The sequence below is a fragment of the Sciurus carolinensis genome, chromosome 8, assembly GCF_902686445.1.
Source record: "Sciurus carolinensis chromosome 8, mSciCar1.2, whole genome shotgun sequence".
Taxonomy (NCBI): domain Eukaryota; kingdom Metazoa; phylum Chordata; class Mammalia; order Rodentia; family Sciuridae; genus Sciurus; species Sciurus carolinensis.
This window is the reverse complement of record NC_062220.1, coordinates 9,028,519-9,044,992: the sequence shown is the minus strand read 5'-3', so window position 1 is coordinate 9,044,992 and position 16,474 is coordinate 9,028,519. Positions and strand designations below refer to the sequence as shown.

Sequence of the window (16,474 nt, the reverse complement as noted above, 5' to 3'; positions counted from 1 at the left end):
AGCATGTGGAAAGTGTCTTTAGCTTAAAAAATAAAAGTGTGTGTGCCCACCCACACCCGACGCTAATAGACCATTTTTATAAGGTGCTTTGAATGGGCGTGTAGAAGTGAGGAAGCTTCCTCGTGATACAGACCCTTTCCGCCATCATAAGTAGCACGTGGCATTTACATGAAAATGTGTATTCCCTCTTCTCCACTTACTACACCAATAGTCACTTAATAACTTACGAGATATATCATCACCACCTCACAGAACTCTGCAACTGCCTAAAGATGGATTCATATCCTAGAAAATGTTTCTCTCAAGACTGACTATTAAGCAAAAGACTGAAGACTCTAGTCACTGTAATTTCTTTTCAAACGTTTTGCAACAGATGTTCCATCTTGGTTTGCTACTATATTTTAAATACTGTCTTTCTTTCAATATTCATTAAACCAGTATTTTCTTCTTGTCTCTAATAAGAGCAACATCTGTTTCTCCTTGTTCAATCAAAGCAACCACCTCAAGAGTCTTACTTTAAAAATAAGACCATTAAAGAGAGGCATGGGTGGAGTATGCTTCATTAAGTTTCTACATTTGCATAGGAAACAACTTTTTCTAACAATTATAAGTCAGGGAGATGTTAGGGAAAATATTATAAAACAATTTAGTTATCTTATAGAACAAACTAAAACCAAAAGCTGAAGTATGACTTCAAAGATGTTGGTTTTAAGTTGAAACCCTCTTTGTTTGAACTGCTTTCCTCTTATAATGTACTGTTGAAAAATTGTATCATTATGAATTATTTGATGACTGGAGATAGCTATTATAAAGGATCATCAAATAACCTTCAATTATGAAAGTAAGTCAAACTGGGGCAATACTATATGTTTTTTAAACAAAACCAGAAAACTTTGAAAAATATATGCTCCAGTTTATCAGTCTCCTCAGAGTTAGTCACCTTGAGAAGTCTTTCTTTGGAATTGGATTTTATTTTTGGATATATTTCAAAAATATTCAGAACCCTATTTATTGACTAATCTAGTTGAAAAAGCACACTTTGGGGAGGAAAAAGAAGACTGGTAACGATGGAAGAATAAAATTGATTTATTGCACAGCTCAAAATTCACTTTATAAACTATTGACCTGGATATTAACAGAGATATATTTAGATATTTTCCTAAGTCACCAAATTCCTTACCATTGCTCTCGCATTAACATTGTATGAGGGAGGAGGATATTTGTTCATAAAGAAAGCCACTTTTATCATTTGCTAATAGTTAACGTTTACAGATGTGCCATGTAACAGCTCAGGTTGATACTCAGGGAATTAGGCCCACACACTGAATGAAGAACTACAGTTAGAAGTTACTGAGAGGTGACGGTGTGCCAGGTGCCATTTATGAATGATAATGCAAGAGATGCTTCTCAACTTACAATGGGGTTACATTGGATAAACCCATTATATGTTAAAAATATCCTAAGTCCATAAGTGCAGTTAATACAACTGACCTCCTAAGTATAGCTTGGCCACACAGCACACCACAGAGTGTCCATTGTTCAACCCCAAGATCACAGGACTGCCTGGCAGCTGTGCCTCCATGCCACAGCTGAGCATCTGGAGAGAACACAGCACCACCATCTTTAACCCAGGGAAAGATCAAAATTCAAAATTTTACACAGTTTCTACTGAACGCAAATTACTTTTGTACCATCATAAAGTAAAAAATTGGTAAGTTAAAACATCATAATTCAGCGGCATTTGTACCCTTAGTCCTCCAAACAATTCTATGAAATATGTTCCTTCACTATCCCTGTGTTATAGAAGAGTAAATTGAGGCACAAGGAGGTTAGCTTGCAGGAGGCCCAGCTATTAGGTGAACAAGAATGAGACTTATTTCCAGATAAGCTAACTTCAGAGCTGATGTCGTTGCCTTTTACGCAAATCTGCCTCTTGCAGGTGGGACTTGAGTCAGACTCTCCTGGGTTCTAAAGCTATCTCAGCCTCTATGGGTGAGATATTACACTATTACACATAGGCCTGAATATAATCAATATGCCCCTCCATGTAAGACAGTGCCCCATGTCCCCAAGAAAATAGCTAGGTACATTTCTACAAACTTGATTGTATAATTTTTTTAGGGCTATAGGTGAAAATGTCTAATATTTACTGTGTGTTTTCAAGAGTACTTACAAAAGTAATTTGAAAAGTTCATTTTCCACTCTATTTAGGAATCATTTATTCTCAGTTCCTCATATGCAGCTTTAATACTGGAGTGTCTGTCCTATTTCTGTGAATCATCCGACACGTTTTCCTGGAACAAATCTTACCTCTAGGTAGTTTGAGATATTCCCGTCCCATGCCATTGGACTCGTTCCCCGAGCCTCCAGCTCCTGTTAGTGTAGTTAGGACACATTTTTTTCTCTTGTCCTGTGTGGGTATATTCATGAACTCCACTTCGGAATGACTTGTTATGTGACCCGCTTGCTTGGAAAGCTTGCTTATCACTGATGTTTGTAATTATATGAGGCATTAGCCTCTAAAAAAAAAATCAGTAAGTTTAAGTCTCAGTTTCCTTTTGTATAAATGAAATCAATCAAAGTTTTATTTAGTTTTTAAATTTTGACCTAATGGTTCAGATGTACTGCCTCTGTGTGCCCAGTACCACTTGAATACTGCACAAATACTGACTCATCTGTTCAAAGTGAACCTCTAAAGTAGGTTATGTTATGTATAGTTTAGGGCAGAAAATTCTGAGGCACAGAGAGATCAAGCATCCCTGGGGAACACAGGCAGTGTGGCTGTGTGAGTCCCCTCACGGATTCCCACACTCTGCCCTCTGCTACCTGGCAGCTCAGGATTGAGTCCAGGTTGTGTGGACAGTGCCACACACCTCTGAGGCTCTCAGGAGATGAGACACAAGCTCTTTGCCTAAGTATCAGCAACCAGCGTCCCTCCTTTTCGAATGCTCTGAGTCACTGTCTAGCTGCCAGGGCCCCCCACAGCAGGAGTGAGGGTCCCTGGAGAGTCTCCAGCCTCCAGACCTTCATGGCCCTAGAACAGTGGGCAGAAGCACGGTGTCTCTTTAACGGTGAATGAGAGGGGAGGATTTGCCCCCGTGGGTGATGTGTTTTTTATTATATATGACTGAATATTTTAATATGTCTTGGAATAATTATACATTGTGTTTTCTTCCTGAATGAACCCATTAGTATTTATTCTAAGTATGCATGGTACAGCATTGATCTAGTCAACTGGTGTTCTCAGTGAATTTCACATGTTGACTTTCATAAGCTCTTGAATTTCATTCATGTTCCATTTCTTTTTTTTTATCACATATTTATTAAAGATAATCATTTATAGTTTATAAAAAAAATACTGCCCTGATATACACAAAAATCTCCTGATAATGGTAATTAAAAACAATTACTTCTACCCCAACCTCGGGTCCACACTGATATTTCATTTAAATTGGTTTAATTTTGAAGTGTAATCCAATAAGACTGAAGACCAAGCACTTCAGGTCCTGGACAAGATAATAAAATACTCGTAAGCCTTCTGGATCCTTGGATTGATTAACATCAATAAGGGAACCAATTTTTGATGTTCTGAAAGAAATGTGTTCATCTCCAATGATGATTTCAAGCTCCTGCCGGCCTACTCAGTCAGGAGGAGGCCACAAAGCATCATCCTCTTTGGTAATTTCACTGTCATCAATTATTCTCTTCAATTCCTCCATCACACTTTTATGTACATAGGCCTCTTTTCTGATCATGACATCTTTTTGTAATTGCTGTTGTTGGCATACCTCAATTTACCGTCGGGTCGGAACTCAAACTCCAAGAACTCGTGGCCAAATTTGCCTTTGTGACCCACGTAGTAACGTAGATAAAAGTCACTCTCCATGCCTCGCAAAAATGAACTAAGACCGAACTTTATAAGCAAACCACAAGGCCGCGGCCGGCGGCCGACAACGACGTTTACTGCGGCGCGTGGAAGTGACCTCATGTTCCATTTCTTATGAATTAAAAAATACTAAACAGTATTGTTAATTTTTTTTTAAAAGTCTTTAAAAGGCTATTCCTCATAGATCTTCTGAAACAGAAATAGTTCTGTATTGTTTGCTCCAAGTGACACAAGGCCCAGGAGAGCATAAAGATAACACATATTCCAGAACAAGAGAGGTCAGGCCCTTGCTAACTCAGTCCATGTTTCATCCAAAGTTGTCCAGGTGTCTCCTGATGAGAAGGAAGGGACTCAGGCCGAGGAGACAGGCTGGGTCTGTGACACTCTCTCTCCTCTCACCGTGACATTGGGTGGCTGAGTTCTGAGTGGTGGGAAAACCACTTGTTGGGTGTCTGAAGGTCTGGACGAACATCTCAGCTCTACAAACCAATAAGAGGAAGGTTGAAGTCATTTTTTCACTCATTAAAAACTGGAAGGAGAGGGCTGGGGATGTAACTCAGTGATAGAGCACTTGCCTAGCACACGTGAGGCCCTGGGTTCTAAAACAACAGGTGGTGGGAGTGGGGGAAATGAGCACACAGCGCTCTCTTTACTCAGAGTTCCACAAAGTATAGAAGAGGTTTAAATGAGTATTCATGGACTTACTTGAATGTACCTCAAGGGGGAAATGCTAGAACTGGCGGGTCAAACCTATAATATAAAATTTCCATTCTGTGGACCCACCATTTGACCCAGCTATCCCACTCTTTGGCCTATAACCAAAGGACTTAAAATCAGCATACTACAGAGATGCAGCCACATCAATGTTCATAGCTGCTCAATTCACAATAGCCAGATTGTGGAATAACCTAGATGCCCTTCAATTGATGAATGGATAAAGAAACTGTGGTATATATACACAATGGAATATTACTCAGCCATAGAGAAGAATAAAATTATGGCATTTGCAGGTAAATGGATGAAATTGGAGAATATCATGCTGAGTGAGATAAGCCAATCTCAAAAAACCAAAGGACGAATAATCTCACTGATCAGCGGATGATGACACATAATGGGGGGTGGGAAGGAGGCAAGAATAGAGGAAGGAGGGACTGTATAGAGGGAAAAGAGGGGTAGTAGGGGTGGGGGGAAGGAAAAAATAACAGAATGAATCAAACACCATTACCCTATGTAAATGTATGATTACATAAATGGTATGCCTCTACTTCATGTACAGAGAAACAAGATGTATCCCATTTGTTTACAATAAAAATAAATTTTAAAAAATTTCCATTCTAAGTGCAACTTTAAAGCAAAAACATTAATATAATAAAAATACTAGGAGATGTAGTATCTGTAATATTCCAACACAAAAATCTGAAGGTATACATGATTAGAAGCTGGCAGATGAGAAAGGGAGGGGATCTCAGCTTATTTGTAGTCTTGATGCCGTGGGACACCAGGCTGTCCCTAGGAAGTGACATGTGGAAGAGTGTGTGTGTGGGGTACCATGCGCAGGGGGTGTTTAAAATGGTTTCTTGTGTCCTGTTTTGACTTTGGTTTGCTTTTTATAAGAAATCTGACTCTGGAACCAGATTAGTGAGTTTCGGTTCTGTTCTCTGCCATTCACCAACTATGGGATGCTTAATATTTCAAAATGTCCTGCATTGTCTAAATGAATCAAATGCAAGTAGCATCCTTATCAGAGTGGCTAGCACATAGGGCTTAGAATAGTATTTCTATAAATACTCACTTATGTAGAGATCATAAAATTGGATTTTGCTCTGCAAAGAGCCTTGAGGCTATTATTTTTTATAACATATGAACAAAGAAAATATAAAAGAAGCAACATACTTTCTTTTGAGCCATTCGATCATCCCTTCTGCATTAAGAATGAGCTCATTACATGTGGGGACCCATACCTATCTGGGATTGCTGAGGCATACCTCTTGTTGATTAACATTAAATGCTCAAAAGAATAATTGGAATTAAATGAGTAGGTATAAGAGCTGAAGTGCATATACCACAGAGGTTGCTGCCAACAAGACCCCTTTTCATCTGGACTCCAATTTCTCTAGTAATTAAGTTCTTTGAGAAAACAAAATAGCCTTTTAATTTTAATCTGATTAATAGAATAGACCTTTTGCCATGAACAAAACAGATGATTAGGTTGCATTTATAAGTTAATTTTGCGATGAAGAAATTTTGCAGGGATTTTTCTGAGGAACTTTCTGGTCTACCTTTAGAAGAGTGGAGGCATTTGATAAGTGACTTCCTCCGCAGTATGATTCTTTAAGACCATATTTTGGGATTTGTGAATTGAACATCTATAATATTGATGTCATTGAGACCCATGTTCCAGAACTACATTTCATGGAAGGAGTCATGAAATTGTAAAGATAAAAATGAAAGCACATACAAGCTCCAACCCTCCTAGGGTTAATCAACAATACATCCAGTTTTGTACTTTAAATGTTATGATGAAAATATGTGCTTTGATGCATCAATTCTGCGGGAGAACCCACAGGGACCTGCTCCAGAAGGAAGTTTTTCAGTACACACTATTGCTTATCTGACAGCTAACTGATTTTAATTTAAGAATAAGACTACATTTGCATAGTAATTTTACAGCAGAGAGGATTTTATTTGCATTGTTCTTCATGCATATTTGAAAGGCAAGAAAGAATAGAGTTAAAGAATTATTTTCCCAATTTTTGTATAGACAGGAAAAAAATCTGTGAGATTAAATGACTTGATAAAGATATTCTTACCACAGAAAGAAACAGACTAAAATCAAGCATTTTTCTGTTTCAAAGTCACCTATAAGTACCAAAAACCAAATCCAAATATAGGAATTTGGGTGCATACATTTTATTTTACATTAATACCATAAATATAAGAGTGGAGAGAAGGGAAGGAAGTAAGACAGGGAAGGGCAGAAAACCACACAAAGGTTCTTAGTAAAGGGTTTTCTACTGTGGGCAGCTGGTTCAATCCCCCTGGAGACTTTCCAAGAGACTGTGGCCACCAGGGACCCTGGCCAGCACTCTTCCTGCATCACCGGAAGCCACTGCATCACTGCTGGCCTCAGGGGTTGTCTTCAGGTGATGCCCAGGGGGTTATGAGATATGAGATCCGCTTTAATGAATAACTCGGTATGTGGATATGCTTGGATGGTACCAGTTTCTAAGAAGCTCTGTTGACACTAAATTAAACTTACCAAGAAGAAAATGTGATAACTGAATGTACGTCTTACCATTAAAGTCGATCCCATTGCCTGTGACTGTTTCCCGCATAGAAGCCACGGACAGCAATGCCGGGGCTGTCGTTACTGCCGTCTTGTGTTCCATCAACAACTCGGCTTTCTGTGACACTCCGAAGGCCACGTTCCCACTCACGATCACCCCAGATTCATTTGCATATTCATTCACACCCAATACTCTCCAGCCACTGCTGGAGTGCTAGGTGTTATCAGAATAAAACGGACGAGGTCCCTGACCTCTAAGGGCAAATAATCAAGTGGTAGGGACAGAAAACAAACCAGTCAATGAACATCTACTAGATTCCATAATGAGATGTTCTGAGGAAAAACACAGCGGATCAACGGCAGGGCTAGAGGGGAGGACGATGGCATTTTATCTGAAGTGGTCGGGAAAGCCTCTCTGGTCAGGTGATGCTTTCAGTGCCCGAGGTGAAGGAGCAGAAGCAAGAGGCTGCTCACAGCAGGTGTTCCAGATCCACCACAGGACACCGCTGGCCTCAGCAGAGGCCTGGGCCAATGCTTTTAATGAGATGCAGAGGAGCAGAAAGTTGTTGTAAGGGAAATACTGTGATCCTAATTACACTTAAAAAAAAAAAAAAGGATAATGTTACTTCTGAAGGAGAAGATGCTAAATGGAAAGAGGGTAAGCAAGGAGTCCAGTTAGTGAGCTAAAGTGCTCTAGACCAAACATGATGGGCAGTTAAGTGCCTGTCTACACTTTTTTTCAAACTGTTTTCATTAGTGCACTATAATTAGACATAATAGTGGGGTTCATTTTGAAATAATCATATGCACAAAATATAATTTGCTCCACTTCCATCCCCAGTGCATCCCCTCCCCGGCTCCCTCCCCACTTCCTTGCCTTGACTCTACTGATGCCTTTACTCTTCCTTCTATTGATGGTTATTTTTAATTGGTGATTTATAGATATGCATAAATGTGGGCTCCACTGTGCTGTGCTCATGTATGTGCATAGCATAAATTCGTCAATTTTGTTCTGCATGTCCTCCCTTTTCCCATCTCTCCCCTCCCAGACGATTTCCTTCCTCTACTCTGCTCACCTCCCCTTGATTTTTGAGGGATTTGCCCCCACTTTACCTCCCACTGCTTTGCTGTAGCTTTCATATATGAGAAAAGACATTCAAACCTTGACTTTCTGAGTCTTGCTAGTTCCAATTATTTCAATGTTCTGGAGTTCCATTCATTTATCAGCAAAAGCCAAACTTTCTTTCTTCTTTAATGACTGAGTAAAACTCCACTGTGGTATTATATGAATCACATTATTTTATTTTTTGGTGTGCTGATGGGCACCTGGGCTAGTTCCATAGCTTGGCTATTGTGGACTGTGCTGCTTAGAAACATTGGCACAAGTATCCCTGTGGTTTGCTAATTTTAGTTCATTTGGATGAATACCAAGGAGAGGGATAGCTGGGTTATTTGATGGTTCCTATCCTAGTCTTTTGAGGAATCTCCAAACTACTTTTTAAAATGGTTGTACTAACTTGCTCTCCAACTACCAGTGTATGAGTGTACCTTTCTCTCCACATTCTCACCAGCATTATTATTTGTATTCTTGATAATTGCCATTCTAACTGGAGATGAAATCTCAATGTAGTTTTGATTTCCATTTCCCTGATTGCCGGGGATGTTGAACGTTTTTTCATGTAATTTTTGGCCCTTTGTACTTTGTCTTTGAGAAGCCTCTGTTTAGTTTTGTTTTGTTTTGTTTTTTTCTTCTTATTGATTGGATTTTTTTGTATTTTGTTTGTTTTTAGGTATAAAATTTTGATTCTTTATATATCTGGATATTAATCCCTTGTTGTAAGAGTAGCTGGAAAAGATTTCTCCCATTCTGCAGGTTCTCTCTTCATGTTCCTAATTCTTTCCTTCACTGTTCACAAGTCTTTTAATTTGATTTCATCAATTTGAATCATTATTTGAATTCTTGGTTTTATTTCTTTAGGGAGCTTGTTAAGGAAGTCAGTGCCTGTGACAATATGTTTCAGTGTTGACTCTATGTTTTCTTCTAGCTGTTGGAAATGTTCTGATTTAATACTTAAGTCTTTGATTCACTCTGATTTTATTTTTGTGTTTGGCGAGAGAGTGGGATATAGTTTCATTATTCTACACATGGATATTCAGTTTTCCTAGCCTAATTTCTTTATAAGGTTTTCTTTTCAGGGAATGGGGATAGGAAGGATAGTAGAATGAATCTGACATTATTACCCTATGTGCATATATGACAACATAACCAGTATGATTCTACATCATGTACAACCAGAAGAATGAGGAATTGCATTCCACTTATGTATGATGTGTCAAAGTGCATTCTACTGTCATGTATAACTAATTAGAACAAATTTTTTTTAAAAAGACTTTCTTTGCTCTCATGTGTATTTTTGGTACATCTCTGAAATATCAGATGACTAAGTGTGAATTTGTCTCTGTCTTCTATATACTTGGTCTTCATGTCTATTTTGTTGCCAATATCATGCTGCTTTGTTACTCTGCTGTAGTATGACTTGGGGTTGGATAAGTGATGTCACCAATATCACTTATTCTTCAGTATTATTTTGGCTGTTCTGGGTCTTTTATTCTTCCAATGAATATTAGGACTAGTTTATTTATTTTTGTTGTTGTTTGTTTGTTTTTTTATTTTCTTAGTTCCATGAAGAATGCCATTGGTATTTTCATGGGGATTGTATTGAATCTGTAATATCGCTTTTGGTAATGTGGCCATTTTGACAATATTAATTCTACACCTCCAAAAACATGGGAAGTCTTTCCATCTTCAATGGTCTTCTTTAATTTCTTTCTTCAGTGATCTATAGTTTTCATTGTAGAAGGACTTTCATCTCCTTGGTTAGATTTATTCGCAAGTATTAAGTTTTTAATGAGGTTATTGTGAACAGAATAGTTTTTCTGATCTTCCTCAGCAGATTCATCATGAAGACTATAGGAAAGCTATTAATTTTTGAATGTTGATCTTGAATCCTGCTTCTTTGCTGAATTTATTAGCTCTAGAAAGTATTATAGTGTTTGGGGGATCTTCCAAATGAGGTTCATGTCATCAACAAACAGAAAATTTGACTTATTTTTCCCTATTTGTATCCATTTAATTTCCTTGTCTTGCCTGATTGTTCTGGCTACAGTTTCACAAACTACATTAAGTACATGTATTTAGAGTGGCTATCCTGCCATCATTCCTGATTTTAGAGGTAATTCTTTCATTTTCTGTTTAGTACGATGTTTGTTTGGGTTTATTATATATAGCCTTTATAATGTCGAGGCAATTTCCATTTATTCCTAATTTCTCTGGCATTTTTACATGAATGGGTACTAAATTTTGCCAAAGGCCTTTTCTGAATCTAATAGATTATGTGATTCTTGTTCATAATTTTATTTACATGGTGAATTACCTTTATTAATCTATGTTGGACCCATCTTGCATCCCTTGGGATGAAACCCACTTGCTCATGGTACAATATCCTCTTTGTGTGTTTTGAGTGCAGTTTGGTAATATTTTATCAAGGATGTTTGTGTCTATATTCATCTGGAATAGTGGGTTGTAGTTTTCTTTAGTTTGATGTATCTTTTTCTGGTTTTGGTATTAGGGTGACACTGGTATCATAGAATATATTCGGGAGAGTTCCCTCCTTTCTATTTAATGGAATAATTTGAGGAAGACTGGTGTTAGTCTTTCCTTACAGGACTGATAGAACTTAACTGAGGTGCTGTCTGGTCCTAGACTTTTCTTTGTTAAAACACCTTTAATTGCTGCTTCAATTTTTTACTTTATATTGGCCTGTTTAGGTCTTCTTATATATTCATGGTTCAGTTTGGTCAGGTCATATATAACTAGAAATTTGTCAGTGTCTTTTAGATTTTTCAATTTATTAGAGTATAAATTTCCAAAATAGTTTGTAGTGGTCTTCTGGATTTCAGAAGTATCTGTGTTGATATCTCCTTTATCATCTCTGATTTTGTTGGTTCAGGTTCTTTCTTTCAGCTAAGAATTGTGAATCTCTTACCTTTTCAAAGAGCCAACTGTTGCATTAATCCTGTGTATTGTTTCTTATTCTCAATTTCAATTTTAATCTTATTATTTGTGTCTTCTACTGATTTTGGAATTAGTTTTTTCTTCCTTTTCTAGGGCCTTAAGGTGCAGCATTAGATTAATTATTTGCGATCTTTCTGGTTTTGTTTTTAATGTAGGCATTCAGTGCTATAGACTTTCATCTCAGAAATGCCTTCATTATATCCCAGAGATTTTGATATGTTGCATCACTGTTTTTACTTTTTTTTTTCTAAATTTTTTATTTGTTTCTTCTCTCATTAATTCTAAGATCCACTTCTCATTTAAGAGTTTTGTTCCAATCTTGATGTGTTTGGATGGTTTCTATTATTTTTTCGATATTGATTTCTAATTTCATTCCATTATGATCTGATAAAATGCATGACATTATTTCATGCTTTTCATATTTGCTGAAACAATGTGACCTAGAATATGGTATGTTTTGGAAAAGATTCCTTGAGCTGCTCAGAAGAAAATGCATCCAGCTGTTTTGGGGTAAAATATTCTATAGAAATCTGTAAGTCCATTTGATTTATAGTATTATTTAGGCTGGAAGTATCTTTATTGATTTTATGTATGAATGAACTTTCTATTGTTGAAAGGGTTATGTTGAAATTACCCAGTATTATTCTATTAGTTTCTATCTGAGAAGTAATATCAAGAAGTTCTTATTTATTTATTTAAAGCAATTAGGTACACCAATATTTGAGGCATAAATGTTTCCTACCTTTATATCTTTTTGTTGGATTGTTCCCTTTACCAATATGTAGTAACCATTTTATCTTTTATGATTAATTTTTCACTTCAAATCTGCTTTGTCAGATATGAGAATAGCTACTCCTGCTTATTTTCAGATTCCATATATGAGGAATTTTATTTCCCCATAATTATGCTTTCAATCTGTAGATATCTTTGAATATGAGTCCATTGTAAACAGTACATAGTTGGATCTTATTTTTTAATCTATTCTGCCAGTCTATGTCTTTCAACCAGGAAACTGAGACCATTTACATTCAGTGTCATTTTGAATAGACAATTGTTAATCCTGCCATTTTGGTTTGTTTGTTATATTTAATTCAGTCTTAATTTTTATGTAATTAATTATTTTCTAGAGAACTTCCTGATTTGGGAGCTTTGAGGTTTGTTTTTGAGTTCTTCTGGTGTGTAGTATATCTCTTAGTACTTTTTGAGTGTTGGCTTAGTGGTCATGAATGCTTTTAGTTTATCCTTTTGAAAACATTTTCATTCTGTTTAAATTCTGAAAGATAGCTTTGCTGGATGCAGCAAAATTTGGCTGGCAATCATTTTCTTTCACAGTATGGACTACCTCACTCCAACCCCTCCTTGATTTTGATGTCTGGGTTGAAAAGTAAGACATGAAGCTTAATGATTTTCTCTCTTAGCTTTTAATACCTTGTTTCCATATTTTCTTGGTTAAGCATTTTGATTATAATGTTTTTTAGAAAGTGTCTATTTGGTGTTCTATTTGCATTCTACATGTGAATGTCCATCTTATTTCTAAGGTTACTAAATTTTTCTGCTATCATTTCACTGAAAAGTTTCTTAATGGCATTAGTCTGTATCTCCATGCCCTCTTCTATCCCACTGACTCTCAAATTTGAACTCTTGATGTTGTCCCAGAGTTCTTATATATCCTGATCATGGTCTTTTTTTTTTTTTCTTTATTGAATACTGAGTATTCAAGCTCACATACCCTGTATTCAAGATCTGAAATTCTATTTTCTACATAATCTAATTTGTTGGTGATAATTTCAAGTAAATTTTTTATATGATGCATTGCATCTTTCATTTACAGTAGTTCTGATTGGTTTCTTTTCAATATCTCTATTTCTTTATTAAAATAGTCTTTCATCTCTATTTACTCTCTGATTTTATTCCTTAGGTCTTCTTTTACCTCTTTCAATATTTTAATAATCAATTTTTCATAGACATTCTCTGAAATTTAATTCACTTCCATATCTGTATATTCCTCTGTTTGGGAATTGTTAACTTGAGAAAGAGTCTTGTTTTCCTGTTTTCTCATGTTTTCAGAGGCCTTAGACTTACATATCTGTTTGAATGGTTTCCTCTTACTCTTTTATGTTTGTGTCCTTTGGTGTAGTTTTTTCCCCACTTGGGACCACTCATTGTTTTTGATGTATAAGTAGATGTACAGGAGTGGGATCTGAGGGCCCCCTCTGATTGTTCCTCTTTGGGGTCTGGTTGTTGGTTTGGGGTTTTGTTTCTCCTGTGTTTTAAAGTATTTTGGAACTTCTGTGGGACTAGTTCATGAATGGAGTGAGATTCATTGTCAATTGACTTGAGTTGTGAATATAGGTCAGAAGCAGAATCTTCACTATGGCTGAGGCTGTGTTGCCCTACAATCACATCTCAGGTCATGAGTTGGCTGATACCACCTTCCCCCACCACACTCCATTCTCTCTCCCTATTCTTGTTTTGGGTTAGGGCTGGTCACTTATTCTCAAGACTTGGGCAAAACTGTATAGACAATGTGCCAGTCAGCAAGGAAGTGGGCAAGATACTCAGATGCTACTCCCTGCATGTTTTATACTATCAATATTCTTTAACATATATATGTATGTGTATGTATATATGTATACATATTTATATTTATATGTATGTACATATATATAATCTGTGTATGTGTGTGTGTGTATATATATATATATACACACACACATGCCATGTATTACATAGTTTATAATTTGGAGATTATTTTGTATTGATTAAAGCAGCCATTTTGTATCACCTTCCACTAAAATAAAATACGCTCGATATTGCTAAATTAAAAATTTGAAAATCCTAAGAAATGTCTGGCAGTAATTATTTGCAATGATATTTACTATAATATGAGTAAATATTACAGATATGTGATTACCTTCTAAACTTCAATAGGCCTTGGTTTTTTAAATAGTTCTTTTGTTTAAGAGCATGAAGCAACCATTATCTAATGCTTTTCTTTCCGGAAGAACTACATAATAAATAGTCTACACTTTGTGATCATATAATTTCTGGTACAACTATTTGACTCAGTTGATATAGGGCAATTTTCTGCCCTACAAGTGAACTTAACTGTATTTCAATGAAACTTTATATGAACATTAAAATTTGAGTTTATGAAAGTTTTGCTTGTCACTAAATATTATTACTATTTGATTTCTTTTCAACTATTAATAATATAAAAATCATTCTTAATCCACAGATTAAATTAAAATGGGTGACCAAAATAAGGATAGGACCCACAAGATATGGTTTACAGACTCCTGTTATAAATCATCTGGCACTCAGTTCTTTCTTCTGTGCTCCATTGATTTACATTATTTTTAAATATCTTTACTTGTTAGCCTTTCTTTTATGAAACTGAAATGTATTCTCCAAAATTTCAACGTGTGTATTCTAGATTATGCCATCTGGAGTAGATTAGAGCTGAATCTCTTCCTTTTTCCAAGGTCAAATAAAGCCTCTCTGACTCCCTTCTTCTAAACCCTCTCTAGATCCTTAGGTTCAATGATTCTCTCCTATTTGCACCTTAATTTTTTAATTCTTCTTTGTAAAGTGAACACAGACCAGACAGACATTAAACTATTGTCTAACTACTGGAGTGGTCAGTAGAAAGGCCGCAAATGGTCATTGGGGTAGACATTGCTGGTTTATTTTGTTGATTTGTATTTGCTGATATATGACCTACCTCATTTTAACAATACACTCATATAAATGATTCGAAATCCTTGTGTTGCTTCCTGTGATCATTATTGGTTAACTAGCACATATAATTGCACGTAGTCACACATTATTCTTTGGTACCTAATTTCTATAAACTACACTTGCCAGACATTTATTGAGACAAAATAACCAATAGAGACAATATTTTAAAAATAAAAACATTAGATAAAAACCATAAATCTATTTTTTATCTGAGAGCAGGATCAAGCAAACCTAACCAGAAAATAAGTTATTAAATTGAAACAGTTCATCATCACTTCCCAAATGACTTTTTTCAGAGCATTCTTTGCCCCCAAGCATTCTAGTATCATTTAATCCTATTTCTCCACCTGATTGGGTTATATGTACTTTGTTTACTCCAATTGAGGAAAGAACCAGCTATAATCTTAAAGAAACATCAGATAATAAAATTTAGAAGCAGCATTATATTTTTAGATGAATATATGACATTTACTTCTAAAAAATGAATTTTGTTGATATTAAAATTTGTGTTTATTCCTCCCATGTAGCTGGAACTGTTACTTCCTTGGAATCTTGGTTGATAATAATGTATATTTCAAAATAACTGAAAGAATTTCAAACGTATTGCCACAAAATAAGTAAGTGAGGTTATAGGAATGTTAATTGTTAATCACTTCACTTTCTATAGATATATTAAAACATCATACTGGGCACCATAAATCTAATAAAAGTATCATTTTTCAATTAAAAATAATATGATTTCTTAAAGCCGTGTTTAACAGAACCATCTGAGCACAGGAAGTTGACTTTTATTTTGTACCTTTCAGGTTCTGGGTTAAATGACGGACAGTGGCACGAGGTTCGTTTCTTAGCCAAGGAAAATTTTGCTATTCTCACCATTGATGGAGATGAAGCATCAGCTGTTCGAACAAATAGTCCTCTTCAAGTTAAAACTAGCGAGAAATACTTCTTTGGAGGTAAGAATGCCATCCTCTACGGGTTGACCATTTCTCCACTAAAACAAGTGAAGTTTCAGTGAAGTTTGATGATGAACTCAGTAGATCTCAGGATAAAAAGAAAAACTGTAATTCCTTTGAATTCAAAAACATTGACATTTTTTGTTGTTTCCTCATGACAAAGATGCTAAGGTGATGTCACCGTATCATCCTTTTAGTCTAATTCAAACCTTTGATGTAAGAAATGTGAGATTCTAAATTCATTCATCTGCTTAATGCTATCCTGAAGAGTCAGGTCCTTGGACTCTGTCCTGATGACCCATCATTGTATAACACAGTACCTCAGACCTTAGTTGCCTAGAATAATCAATGTTTACTTCATGGTTGGTCTAGACCAGGAATTCAAAGATGGCATAGCTGGGTGATTAGAACCCATGGCCTCAGAAGTAGCGCTCAGTCTGCTTGGGCAGCTGCATTGTTTGAAGCCCTAGCTGAGCTAGAGGGAATGCTCCCAGCAAGGTCCCCTTGCCCTGCTGTAGTCTGCATGTAGA

The 16,474-nt window shown here is 36.2% G+C and overlaps 1 protein-coding gene and 1 pseudogene across 2 annotated transcripts in view; one reads left to right on the top strand and one right to left on the bottom strand.

Moving 5' to 3' along the window:
* Positions 1-16,474, top strand: part of Cntnap2 (contactin associated protein 2) — a 1,961,892-nt gene that overhangs the window by 995,046 nt on the left and 950,372 nt on the right. For both annotated transcript variants that reach the window (XM_047561468.1, XM_047561470.1), the window contains exon 9: positions 15,795-15,944. In XM_047561468.1, the coding sequence (XP_047417424.1) occupies positions 15,795-15,944 (150 nt within the window). The remainder of the gene's footprint in view (positions 1-15,794; positions 15,945-16,474) is intronic.
* LOC124990927 (protein mago nashi homolog) lies at positions 3,390-3,936 on the bottom strand (annotated as a pseudogene).